The sequence below is a fragment of the Simochromis diagramma genome, unplaced genomic scaffold, assembly GCF_900408965.1.
Source record: "Simochromis diagramma unplaced genomic scaffold, fSimDia1.1 OVJJ01000672.1, whole genome shotgun sequence".
Taxonomy (NCBI): domain Eukaryota; kingdom Metazoa; phylum Chordata; class Actinopteri; order Cichliformes; family Cichlidae; genus Simochromis; species Simochromis diagramma.
In genome coordinates this window covers 143,302-156,242 of record NW_024387215.1, presented here as the reverse complement: position 1 = coordinate 156,242, position 12,941 = coordinate 143,302, and the positions used below count along the sequence as shown (strand labels likewise).

General features: G+C 38.4%; 2 protein-coding genes across 3 annotated transcripts; both read right to left on the bottom strand.

The window, feature by feature from the left end:
* Nucleotides 1–2,507: 2,507 nt before the first annotated feature.
* LOC120746506 lies at nt 2,508–6,433 on the bottom strand. 2 transcript variants are annotated; one of them, XM_040051925.1, is made up of 10 exons: nt 6,252–6,433; nt 5,960–6,138; nt 5,743–5,836; nt 5,292–5,636; nt 5,051–5,168; nt 4,875–4,966; nt 4,633–4,747; nt 4,284–4,553; nt 4,003–4,188; nt 2,508–3,919 (listed from the first exon to the last, which is right to left on the bottom strand). In XM_040051925.1, exons 1-10 carry the CDS (start codon nt 6,327–6,329, stop codon nt 3,726–3,728), a joined length of 1,671 nt encoding a protein of 556 aa, XP_039907859.1. In that variant the 5' UTR covers nt 6,330–6,433; the 3' UTR covers nt 2,508–3,725. The 2 variants fall into 2 exon arrangements, with proteins under 2 accessions (XP_039907859.1, XP_039907860.1); XM_040051926.1 differs by having other exon boundaries at nt 4,284–4,550.
* Nucleotides 6,434–7,063: 630 nt separating this feature from the next.
* LOC120746490 lies at nt 7,064–12,269 on the bottom strand. The gene is made up of 4 exons (XM_040051907.1): nt 8,602–12,269; nt 8,013–8,087; nt 7,455–7,844; nt 7,064–7,191 (listed from the first exon to the last, which is right to left on the bottom strand). Exons 1-4 carry the CDS (start codon nt 8,831–8,833, stop codon nt 7,064–7,066), a joined length of 825 nt encoding a protein of 274 aa, XP_039907841.1. The 5' UTR covers nt 8,834–12,269.
* Nucleotides 12,270–12,941: the final 672 nt, after the last annotated feature.

Here is a 12,941-nt window from a genome sequence, read left to right as displayed (position 1 = left end):
TGTTTTGCATACTGTATTGCTAGCATTACAATTGTGTGACAGCAATGAATCTCTACAAATTAAAGAGTAAACAACAGCCTTTATAATAATCCAAAAGAAACAAATTATCACATTTGAACAATTTTTATTTTCACTTCACAGAAAGGATATTATGAACTGTTCAACTGAAAAACCATAACTAAGTCTTTCATATGTGTCGACTGTAACTGTACAGTAGTGTTTTGTTTGTAATCCATCTAAATTACAAATAGTGTAGCAGAAGCTAAAAATATCCATAAAAATGACAATTTGCATTTTAGTACAGTACTTAAGGAAATGTCTTTATCATGTTCCACCTCTGGTGTTAAACATAAAAAGCACGAAGTAATCCCCAACCTGATATTAATGTTTTTGGTGTTGTTTCTTTCAATAATTATATTTTCCAGTGGGAAAATCTGGGATGACACGTGGGAGCCAGCCAGTGAATTTCAACACCACTTTGCCATGCCAGATGTGTCACCTCCTTCAGCCACTGAGGAAGTCTTTTTATGATGTTGTGATGTTTGTTTTTCCATGTTACAAACAAGTAAGATATAATGTCTGAAAACTGAAGTTGTGTACTGTCTACAAGGAACACTTTCAGAAATATGTGGAACCAAAGGTCCATACATCCAGATGTCACATTGATCTTCTCTGTTCACAGACTGGATATGTTCATTTTCAGCAGTTTGATTGTTTAGAAATGTTAGACAAATATTTATACTTGTTAAAATGCATTGTGTTACGTAAAAAAAAGACTTCATCTTATGTTGTTAACTACAATAGTAGTTCTGTGTTCTTAACTTGAATGTTTTTGTACAGCATTTATATTTGCTACATTCTTTAAAAAGTGAGTGTGGACTGTTATAATTGTTATGGTGAATATGACCCGCAGCTAGCAACTCAATTCATAAAACCCATCAGTCTGTTTCCCTTTATTTCTCATATGAAGTTGTTATTGTAAACAGGTGTTCTGTTTAGTTTAAAGTATGAAGGCTGGTGAAATTGTACTGAGTACTGTCAATGAAAAGTAAAATAAAAAATCAAAGGTCTATTGACATGTGAGAACTTGTAGTACTGTTTGATGTTGAGACTGAAAGTTTCCATTACTAGTAGTATCAACTTTCATAATTTTCTTAGATGCTCAACATTGACTTGGCCTTGATCCACCTACACTGTTATATAACTTTATTCTCTATGCAAATATTATTTTTTCTGCTTTTCACATATAATGTATACATAGAACACAGAAAATGTCAAATTGCACCACCAGTAATCATTTCAAGTGTGATGTCCCCACAAATAATAAGCATGTTAGATTATGTACACATATTTTCAAATTAAAATCAACATTGAATGTGGCTTTGTCCCATTACCACTGACAACATTCTTTTGAGTATTTTAACTACATTGATTATTAGAGGTTTAAGTCAACCCTCTGAGCTCTAACAGCACTTAACCCTGTATATTGGGACTATGTCATTTTTGGCTTTAGAATATTACTAACAAATATTGGCCGTCATAGGAGAAAGAGAATTAAGCTGTTTCTGTAGAGAGAGATACGACCTGAACTACTATTTTGGGTTAGGGGCCAGTACAATAGCAAAACTGCTTAAAGAGATTGGAGCCAGAGGACAGGTGCTGCTGCAGGTTATAAGAAAATTAGCTAACACTGCTGAGTGGGCCAATCACTGGCTGTGGTTAAAGAGGGCTGAGATCACTTGGGCAGTCAGCTATCTACAACACACATGCCCAGAATTGATCAAACTGTGGTGGAGCTACCTAAGCAGGGGGCATCAAAAGTGTAGAAGACATAACACTACAATTTGTACTGTGATAGACCTGAAGCCTTGTTGACTGATACAGCTGTTTCAGGGCTCCTGGGGCTGTGCAGTTAACCTCATGGTAGTGAAACATAAGGCAGGAATGGAAAAAACGTTTTGCTTCTACCCTCAGCTCTTTTTCCTGTTTGTGGGAGGCAGTGGAGATGTAGAGGGTACAGCCCGATCTGGGCGCGGAGGTATGGGATGCCAGATCACATGCCCCAGTTCCAGCTCTCCTCTCTCCTATGTTATCTCTTTTCTCTTTCACCTTTTCTATCTCTTTAAGAAGTGAGGCTCTTTAAGCACTAAAGACCTAAATAGTACTTATCGTTTTGCAGTGAAGTGATAGAAGAAAATAAATTGTAGAAAACTAAATAGGAAAAAGTAGAAGAGAAATAACAATTTCACATCAAGCAGTGACACACCCCGGGGCCTGATCAACCCTGGCAGGGCCTCCATTTATGAGGGTGTCTACTGGTAAGGGCCAAAACACCCAATGAATCCAAGGCCCACTACTGATGATGTGTCTCAATATTTTTATATTATAATCTGGATTTGGTCTTTAATCCCTAAACCTAACCAAGAACTTTAAAAGAAACTAAAAAATGGCAAATATCTTTTGATAAAAGACCAAAAGACACTGTGAAGTTGATGCACACAACGATTTGTCCTCCTGATGAAGTTTCAGGACTGCCTTTCTCCATAGTGGCCATCCATCTATTCCTTTTGTGGAATAAATGTATGTGCTGTATGTGTCACAAATACCTAAATTTGATCTGGTGTGGGCTATAGTATTGAAAGGGTTGCATAATAAGAAATTGTTTTTGTTTGTAAAATAGATTTCTACGTTCTTTTTCACAAATTACTTACATGATTGGCAGTCATTTTCAGTTTTTACATATCAAGTCTACAGTCATAACTATATTAAACAGAAATGTGTTTTATGTCTTTGTCATGAAAATATAAATGTTGCTAAATTTTAACTGTGGTGACAAAATGATCCATTGAAACTGCATGAAAACATCAAACTGACAGTTATTTTTCAACTTTATTTGATTGTGGTCATTGGTAATATAAAAACAAATAAACTACAGTGATACAGACAACTTAATGAAATTTGGTGGGGGTAAAATGACAATGATGTTGGTCCACCCCAAGATACTGTAGGCTTAGTAACCACTGGATCAATTAATACTCTAAATTTAAAAAAATATATGGTCGAGCACATCGCTGTACAACTGGAACTAAACAAAAAAAGTTATATATCCAAAAGTTAATTTGTGGATCAGGGTTGTTGTGACAGAATCAGCTGAACTGACTACTGTACTGTAGTATTATTATTTTAAAAATAAGCACAAGTACCAGTAATGCACTCAAACATTATTGATACTGTTGATACGAATGATACATACCATGAAAATATCCTTAACATGTACATCAAAATACTCAAGAATGAAAACTCTCACCTGTGACAAGCATACTTGAAATTTGCTTACAAAGTTCTATCAATCACATTTCAATATGTCTTGTAAAATTCTGTGAGCCAAAAATATATTACAGTAACTTAACATGACAAAAATGTAAAAAGTACAAAATCTCCCTCTGATACATAACAGTGTACTATTATGTATAACCAAAATGCATGTTTAAAAACAGTGTAACAGGGTAGTTTTTAGCTCTACGAATGACATTAAATAAAAATGTGCCAGCTGTCTTTGTAAAAAACTATATGCATTGATGTGATGAAGTCTTGGGAATGCACTGTCAATGACTGGTCTATGGCCAACTTGAAAAAATTGGGGCCCCAAGCATTAAACCTGCAAAGTAGGAAGTTGATATAATTTTGAGGACAAACAGATATATTACAGATATTTATTACAGACTTTAATCAGAAAATTCAGAGTCACTGTAAAAGTCATCGTCGGAAGTATGATCAAGGTTAATGTTCTTTGCTCCTGACAAAACTTGCATGTAACACTGTCTTGCGTGCAGCTTGTTTTGTTTCACATTCTGTCGTTTTCTGAGGATGATGCTCTGTAGACCTCTCAAACCCTCCTCACTTAGGCCACAATGCGAACCTTAAAAATAGAACATATAATTTAGTCTGCTTTAATGCCTTAAGAAACAGTCAGTGTTTTGTATGCATTACTTAAATACATACTTTTAAATATCTCACTGGAAAACAGGCCGGACAGCTCTTTCAGGATATCATCATATTTTGAAAGAGATTTCCAGTGATGGTCCATCTCTCTAACAAGAATCTTCTTTTCCTCCTCAAGTCTTCTTATTGCCATGATGATATCGAATGCCCTTATAACAAAGTTATAAATCAATTCACAAAGAACGTCTGGAGTCATAAATGATTTTAGGTCAACACCTGAAGCTTAGGGTTTCATTATATGTCAGATATGCTGAAAGTAGACAACATATATGTACAACTACCGCTGTGTGCCTGCTGCCACGGCCAGCTTGTGTCACCAGACAGAATTTCTTCCAAGCACAGAGTTTCTTTGTCTGGAAACATTCTGTTGTATTTTTCCACAGCAGAAGTCAAGATTCCTTTCTCTTCTCTGATCTTGCGACGAATCTTGGCACGGGCTTTATTTCCATCGGTGTCTTTGTACAGACGCTGGGATCGTCTCTTTATGCTCGCTACGAGCACTTCGATTCTGCTCACCAAGGGATCAATATCACTTGTGCTTGTTGTTGCTGCTTAGAAGAAATAACACAGCTACACTTACATAAAATCATTGTACAATTGCATCACATTTTTGAATCAGTTTTTGCTCACCTTCTGCCCAATCCTTTACATCACTGACCCATTCATCCAGTTGACTGTCAGTCACTGCTAATTGGACTTTTAAGGACTCCAGGTTCTGAAGCTGGGTTAGAAGAGCTTTTGTGGCCTACATTGTCAATTTGAGATTAAAAAACAAACAAACAAACAAACAAAAAATACTAAACACATGTTTACTCCAAATAATAAGAACACAGAGGAGTAATCATCTAAAAATAAAGTAACAATATCATTACCTTCCGATATCGATGGGTCAGAGAGGTGGCCAACTGGTCTAGCTTTTGTTGATTCCAGCGCATGGCCATAAGAGTTAGCATGTCACTCCGTCCTGCAAACACAGAAAACGTAGTGTTACCACTTTCATCATAATTACACACTTAAAATCTAACTAGTGCAGGATTTGCCTTCTCACCTGCTTTGGACATATGTTTTGTGGTAACTGCAATCCTTGACAAAAAGGCATTACATTGCTCTACCTCCTCCCCTAGAGTCAAACCAGCCCCATCTTGATATGCTCCACTCCATTTCACCTGGAAAAAACACACACACACACACACACAGATGCACATACACACACACAGATAAAATACAAATTACACAAAATGTTGATGTGCAATTGTTCAGATAAAGTCATTAAAGTCAGAATTTCATACCTCACATTTGAAATCGTGGGCTTTAGCATGAAAGACTGAAAGAAATGGCTTCATGCTAAGAAGTTGCTGGAGCTCTGGACAGCTTTTTGTTACTCTTTCAAAATATGGCCAATACTTGCAGGTAACATCCATACAAAAAAAAGTGGTATGTCTATTGGCCAGCTTTTGTTGCAGGTACAAGGGATAAGCAAAAATTTCACCCCTGTACATATTTAGAGCACGGAGCAGCACTCCATGCCTACACACTGCAAGCTCCAGTCCCTCCTCATCCACCTTGCTGCTGGATCTTTGGGAGGTCTCTCTGGCTGCTGACCACTCCCCTCCACAAACACCTCGTCCGGAGACCTAAAATGCATTAAATAGCTGGTGACAATGTCTTTTCACAATCTCTTCAACAGAGTGTTAAAGGTTAACATAATTATGTCTATGTAATTAGAGCATTCAATCTTACATGTCTGGATGTGCTGTGTATGTAGTCCACAAATCTTCCCACATCTTCATCCTTTGCTATGAAGGCGTCTTCAAAGATGCCCAGTTCCTCAGATCTGAACAAAATAGCAATACAGTATACTTTATGGTGTCATACAAAGTAAGTCCAAAGTTAATTGGTGCACCTTATAGTCACATTGTCTGAAACAAACGTTGGTATTACACATATTTTGCTGTACCTGGCTGCATTCTTGAAACGGTAATGCTTGCGGTTTCCATCCACTGAAATTGCAAGCATGTCTGGGGCACATGCATGACATGTGAAGGGATCCTCCTTTAAAATCTTGTCTAATTCATATCGCACGGCTTCCCACTCAAAGAAACTTTTCTGAAAGCCATCTGCAGAGATCTTTCCCGTCTGGTTTAAAATGAAAGACATAAACAGAAAACAACTACGCTACAAGTGACTTTTAAATCCTGAATAACACAGTAGAACCATACTGTAAAGGATGCATAAACTAAAATGCTCACACGGCCAAAGTGGAGAGTTCGTTGATCAAGCATTTTTAAAAATGCTTTGCAGGAGAGTCCGGGTGATGCCATCTTCATTTCTTCAAATGTGAAGAAGGCATCTGTTGCGTACAAAGTAGAAAAGTGAAGGGTAGCGGGCCAGTAATCACTTAGATTTAGGTCATCTACTCCAGCAGTCCAAGAAGCTTCACATGTCTCACCAGAGCGTTCTCACTCCCGAGGCGTAACATGTCGACGTTTTGTCACGTCCCGCGGCGTTCCTGAGGAACGCAAAAGGAGACCTTCGGCGTTCTTATGGTACGCGGCGGGTTATGGCTGGAATCCAGTGCAATGACGCTCCCGCGGTAATAGACGTTCCAGCCCTGTATTGCAGCCCTAAACCTAACCTTATCCCTAGCCCTGACCATAACCTTATTCCTGACCTTAACCAGGACTATAATGATGTTAAATAGCGTGTTTCTAAGGGATTTGAAGAAAAAGAGCAAACATGTGTAGATTCAGTCCAGACGGTTCTCATATTTCCTCTTTTTTCCGAGGTCGTCATTTAGGAACGTGGTGGGTAGCCGAAAACGTAATATGGTGACGATTTGTCACCTAGCGTAAAATGTTACGCTTTGGGAGTGAGAACGGGTTGGTCTCACACCTCAGCTCTGGCATGCTGAGATTGTAATGTCCTAGAAAAGTGAAAAACTCATGACTCCAGAGTAAAAGTTTATTATCTTTGGGTTAGGTCTTCTTTTTGTCTCAGACTATACTGCAACAATGCTTGTGAGGGTTTAGTTTTAGGTGAATTGTTTACAGATGGTTGTCAGTCAGGACAAAATAAAGTTCTTCTTACCATTCATTGTGACCACAGCAACAACCTTTCCTGGTCTGACCCTCAAACACTCTGGTGGACAGCCGCAGATTGTGACTGGGCTCTCCACAGGTACAAGTCGTGCTAAAGAAGTCAACATGTATGCGTAACATATGATTTAAATAAGTTTATTAACTATGAAGTAAAATGTTGAAATGTGACTAAGATATGGTAGGACCAACTGAGCCTTACTTGAAACAATAAAAAAAAACAACTTAACAGCTCAAAGCTAACAGTGTAGTTGAGAGCTGAGGAAGCATCAACTTTTTTAAAAAATGAGATAGAGAGAGAGAGCGTAAGGGAAATGTATAAACAGTAAACATAATAAGTTTAGTCACAGAACTTACCATCATGGCAAAGGGTCTTATTTACAATGTAAGTTGTTGGAGGCAATGGCTGGAAGAATCCGGCTGTCATGGCACGTCTATTGTGAAGGACATATCTGGTGTGCGTGATGACATCACATTTATCACAAAAAAGGGGGCATGGTAGACAGTCACGACAACGAAGCACAGCTGGATTGCTCCCACATTGTTGGCATATATGTTCCGACACACTTTCTTGAGCTGCCATGGTATTCACCAGATGGGGTCTTTTGGCCCTCCAACTCTCTGAAAAAAGAGTTTTTCTTGTGCTCCAGTTCAAGGAAGCCAAAAGAGGAGCTTTTGGTGGTGGTGCTTCATGGTGATCGTCTGAAGAATCATTCAGTGAGCTCTGGAGTTCTTGTAGAAAGCGCTCTGTTAAAAAAAACAAATACATTTTCTATTAAAATTGATTAAATTATAAAAGTGTAATGGACAGAGTAGCTATGAGAGTAAAGCTTGATGGCTATAAATATGCTAGCAATTGCTGCAAACACATGAACATACTGCTTTGATCTAGTGAAGACACAGTGGAGTACATACCAACAGTCTCTGGGGCAAATGCCACCTCACAGTGACTGTTAATAGTGGTAGAATTGGTCTTCTGACTGTGGGCAGCTGTATAAAACATCAACAGTATATCAAAAACACAAATCAAATCCACATTTATAACACAGAAACAATTTAGAATCACCAATTAGCCAAACTCCACATCTCAGGACTGTGGGAGTAAACCAGGTAACCTGCGAGCAGAGAAACAAGGGAAGAACACGGAAACTCTACACGCAAAGACCCTGGTCTGATAGTGGAATTGAAATCAGGACATTTTTGGATGTGCCACTGTGCTGCCAAGTACCAATATCTTTTACCAAAATCCTTGTGAGGAGGTAACTGTCAGCCACATTTTGTTACTGGACTAACATAACGTAATGAATGCCATACTTGCTAGGGGGGGATCATTCAGTTTTAAGAGATAATTCTGTGGTTTATTTAATGTCCTTTTGTGTCAAAACAAACAAATTACTTTCCTGTTTGTCTTTACAAATATTTACATTAATTAATACGTTAAATTTATGGTTTTGTGTCCATACAATCTATATCTTCAAATTATCTTGTATGAAAGAGTACTGACCATTATGTAATTGACTCCGGATTGATCTTGGTCTCGCATAGAGTGGGTTTCCATCTTTGTCTCTTTTTTTCCATTTTACTGTTAGTTCAGGTGGCTTCACAGGTACAGGAGCTACCTCTTGCTTCAGCTCACCAAGCATGTCATCGAGGTGTTGGAGCTCATCAACTTGTTCCTGCTGATCAGTCAGATTATCTAGGATCCTTAAAGGATCTTGAATTTCGGAGTCACTCATGGCAGAAAGAAGAACAAACAAACAAACAAACACAAACAAACAAACAAACAAACACAGAAACAAACAAACAAGCACGCACGCACACACACACAAACAGAATAATCAAACAAGACAGAGATCAACAGAGCGAGGCAGAAACAGAGAGACAGACCAATAAGGACAGCAGTAAGAACAGATACAAACAGACTGACGTGGCTCTTAAAAGTGCCTTTAGGAGTTCTTCAAAAAGCAGATGTAGGAAGGAATCAATCAATAATAGGCTGATTGATGAAGAACCTGTTTAGAAAAAAAAAAGTATTCAGAATTCAGAAGCACCTTATAAATAAATATATACATTAAACACTATTGTAACGATTTAGATAAACCCTGTTTAGTGTCCATTTGTATTTCATTTGCAGCATAGATGATCGGTCTGCTATTTAATGATTATGTAATGCTGTTATTAAGTTTAAAATCGAGAGAGAGAGAGAGAGCCATAAAGAGAGAGCTAGATTGATAGATAACGTCTATCTTCAATTTCAGCATCAACCCAATCTGGCAACACTGACCCTTATTAGAACCCTCAAACTTTACAAAGTGGCAACAACAGCAAACGTCAGCACACACTTCTCTATCACTGTACCCTGGATGATGATATATGATAAGCTTAACTTGATTGGCTAACAGAAATGAATTTAGCTAACTTACAGCACATGTGGTGTGGTAACATATATGCTATTAAATGTTAAGTCATTCGCTGTTCCACGAAATTGCTAATCTTAACCCATGGAACTGCTAAAAGCAGCTTTGTGAGCTCACTGTTTCGGGTTTTTCTTTTTGGTTTTAAATAAGAAAAATAATTTTAAAAAATCTACAGATTCAGATTCGCACTTACCTGTGGTACGATCGAGTACGTTGACGTCACTGCCGCTCATCTAATATGATAAAAAAATAAACTTTCTCAAAAATAAACAAGTGAGTCGCTGTGAATTCCTTAACAGCACCGAAAATGTTTTTGCATAATGTTTTTTTTGCCGAAAATGTTTTTGCCTAATAAAAAAGAACAACGATCGAGTACGTTGACGTCACTGCCGCTCATCTGATATGATAAAAAAAATAAACTTTCTCAAAATTAAACAAGTGAGTCGCTGTGAATTCCTTAACAGCACCGAAAATGTTTTTGCAGAATGTTTTTTTGCCGAAAATGTTTTTGCATAATAAAAAAGAACAGCTTTTTTATTAGACATTTAATTTAATTTAATACGTAAGAGCGTGATTAGCCAAAGCAGACGGTAAAATGACTGCATGTATTCAGAGGAGTTGGAGAAGATATCTTACAGCTGTAGCAGAATGATCGGCAGATTTCCAAATATCAAAAGGATTGTAGAACAGTTTATAAAACCGGTGCAATAAATTCACCCAATCGCTAGCTGTGCCATTACCCAGCATACATCGCTCACTCCGTCAATGCAAGAACCGATACACAAATAACAGCCTGTAATTAGTTTTATCTGCAGTAATTTTCTCTCAGATAGTTGCCTGCATTATATAATTTATTGTGTTCAGTATAGGTCGTTACAATGTGATTTGGAAAATGTCTAAATATACCGACAAAAGCCACTTCCGCGGCAATCTCTTCAATCGGAGGACCCTTCACGTCAATTCCCGACGCGAGGGGGGTACCCTGCACGTCCATATGTGCAGCAGAGGGGGCCTGACCATGCGTCACACGTTTGACGAGTTGGGAGTGAGAACGTGTTGGGATGTCACAGCTCCGTGCATCAGACTGTGTAAGTGTCTATTTCCACAGCTTCAGCTTATTTATTAATCATTATAGCCACAATTCAATAATAGCAATTATTAAATTCCAAAGACTTAATAGTTATTTTTTCTCTACAAATTTTTGTACCAATTACGAGATTTTATAATACATTTATCAGCAGCTGTAGGAATTTTTGTAAGTTGTAGCTGTTTTTGGTTTCTTCAGTGATGACTCATGATCCTGCTGTGTGCACATGATCAAAAAGTTGGTGTCTGTCATAAGTTTCCTCATTGAACAGAATCAACCTTTTGGGATAATTAATCATGGTGAACAAAGACAGCAACAGTGTATTGAATATTGTTTTATCCAGACTGTTATACAAAATGCATCCAACACATTCAATGTCCACTGTGTTTCACAAAGTAATTTCTATCATCTCTGCATCTCATCACACAGAGACTGAGACAGACCACTCCTCAGAACCCAGCTGTCATATTTAGATCGTCTTACAAAATTTCTTCACTCCGATGATGGTGGCTCTGCTGCTGCTTTTAGTGGGACTTCTTCACTTTGGGAAAATCTGAGTTATACGTGATAATGCTGGAGCTATATCTTCACTAAGTATTTGTGATGACTTTTGGCATTTTTTGACTACAAGGTTTTATCTATTAGGTCTCTTGTCTCGTTGACTGCTGCCTCAGATCCTAGTCTTCTTCCTATGTGCTCAGCTGTTTTAGAGCAGTTTGATCTTGTCTCCCTTAATGATTTCTCTGCGGTAGTTCGACACCTAAGACCTAAGATCATCACACTACCCTTCTGATTGTCTCCCCCCAAGTTTGCTTAAAAATACTTTTAATACTGTTGGGCCTTTTATCCTGAGATTAATTACTTCTATTGCTACAGGCTGTGTCCCATCATGCTTTAAATAAGCTATAGTTCAGCCTCTTCTTAAAAAACATAGCCTGGACTCAACTGTTCTGTCCAATTACAGGCCAATCTCAAAGCTTCCTTTTCTCTCAAAAGTCCTGAAGAAAGTGGTCTATTTACAGTTACAGGCCCACCTTGATTTTAGCAAGATCTCTGAAAAATTTCATTCTGGTTTAAAAACACTACATAGCACTAAGACAACTCTTCTAAGAGTTTTTAATGATATTCTTTTAACTCTGAACTCTGGCAGCCCTGATGCCCTTTTATTGTTGGACCTGTCAGCAGCCTTTGACACGGTCGACCACGACATCCTGTTATCACGGCTGGAATTTCATGCGGGCCTAAAAGGATCTGCCCTCCAGTGGTTTCGGTCCTATTTATCAGGAAGGTCTTTTTACGTTAATATAGGCTCCCGTACCTCCAAAATACCCCTCTTAATAACGGTGTACTTCAAGGCTTTATTTTGGGCCCTGCCCTGTTTGCACTGTATTTGTTGCCACTGGGTTCCATCATTTTATGGTACAACATTTCATTCCACTACTTTGCTGATGATTTGCAGATGTATCTGCCTTTAAATGTAAGGTCAGATCGACCCCAGCATTTTTTTACGCTGCCTTGATAACATCAGTGGCTCAGTGGATGTCTTTAAATTTTCTACACATAAACATAAATAAAACTGTCATTTTTGGCAACTTTTTTAACAATCACGTTGACAGCGCTCTGGGCCCCCTATCTTCCTACTGCAAGACACATGTAGAAAACCTCAGTGTCTACCTTGATGGTTCCTTTAAACTACCGTATTTTCACGACCATAAGGCGCACTGTGCTAAAAGGCGCAGTCTCAGTTATGTGTGCCCTTACTGTATTTAACACACACATAAGGCGCACTGGACCATAGGGCGCATACAAGTACCGTATGCGTATTTAAAAATAAAGCGGGAGCAAACCTGAATTCGGTACCTTACTCACATTTCTATTGCCGGTAATCGTCATCATCAACACACAAGCATACAAGTGTGCATATTTAAAAATAAAGCAGGAGCAAAACTGAGTTTGGTACTCACATTTTTATTACCAATAATCGTCATCATCAACAACACACAAGCATACAAGTGTGCATATTTAAAAATAAAGCAGGAGCAAAACTGAGTTTGGTACTCACATTTTTATCATCAATCAAACCCATCGAAGTCCTCATCCTCTGTGTCTGAATTGAACAGCTGCGCTAAATCTCCATCAAACATGCCAGGTTCACTGTCTTCACCGTCAGAGTCACTTTCCGTGCCGTGCGGCTCCTCGGAAACGATGCCGGCTTTTGCGAAAGCTCGAACAACAGTGCCAGCAGACATGTTAGCCCAAGCATCTACAATCCATTGGCAAATTGTGGCGTAACTCGCCCGGCGCTGCCTTCCACTCTTAGTGAAACTGTGGTCTCCACCG

Coding starts and splice junctions, on each gene's coding strand:
- LOC120746506 (XM_040051925.1), bottom strand. CDS start 6,329: ATGAAGATGGCATCACCCGGACTCTCCTGCAAAGCATTTTTAAAAATG. Junction 5,637..5,742: donor TACACAGCACATCCAGACAT/GTAAGATTGAAT, acceptor AATGCATTTTAG/GTCTCCGGACGAGGTGTTTG. Junction 3,920..4,002: donor TTCCAGTGAGATATTTAAAA/GTATGTATTTAA, acceptor TCTATTTTTAAG/GTTCGCATTGTGGCCTAAGT.
- LOC120746490 (XM_040051907.1), bottom strand. CDS start 8,833: ATGAGTGACTCCGAAATTCAAGATCCTTTAAGGATCCTAGATAATCTG. Junction 8,088..8,601: donor CCGGAGTCAATTACATAATG/GTCAGTACTCTT, acceptor TGTTTTATACAG/CTGCCCACAGTCAGAAGACC. Junction 7,192..7,454: donor TAAGACCCTTTGCCATGATG/GTAAGTTCTGTG, acceptor TGACTTCTTTAG/CACGACTTGTACCTGTGGAG.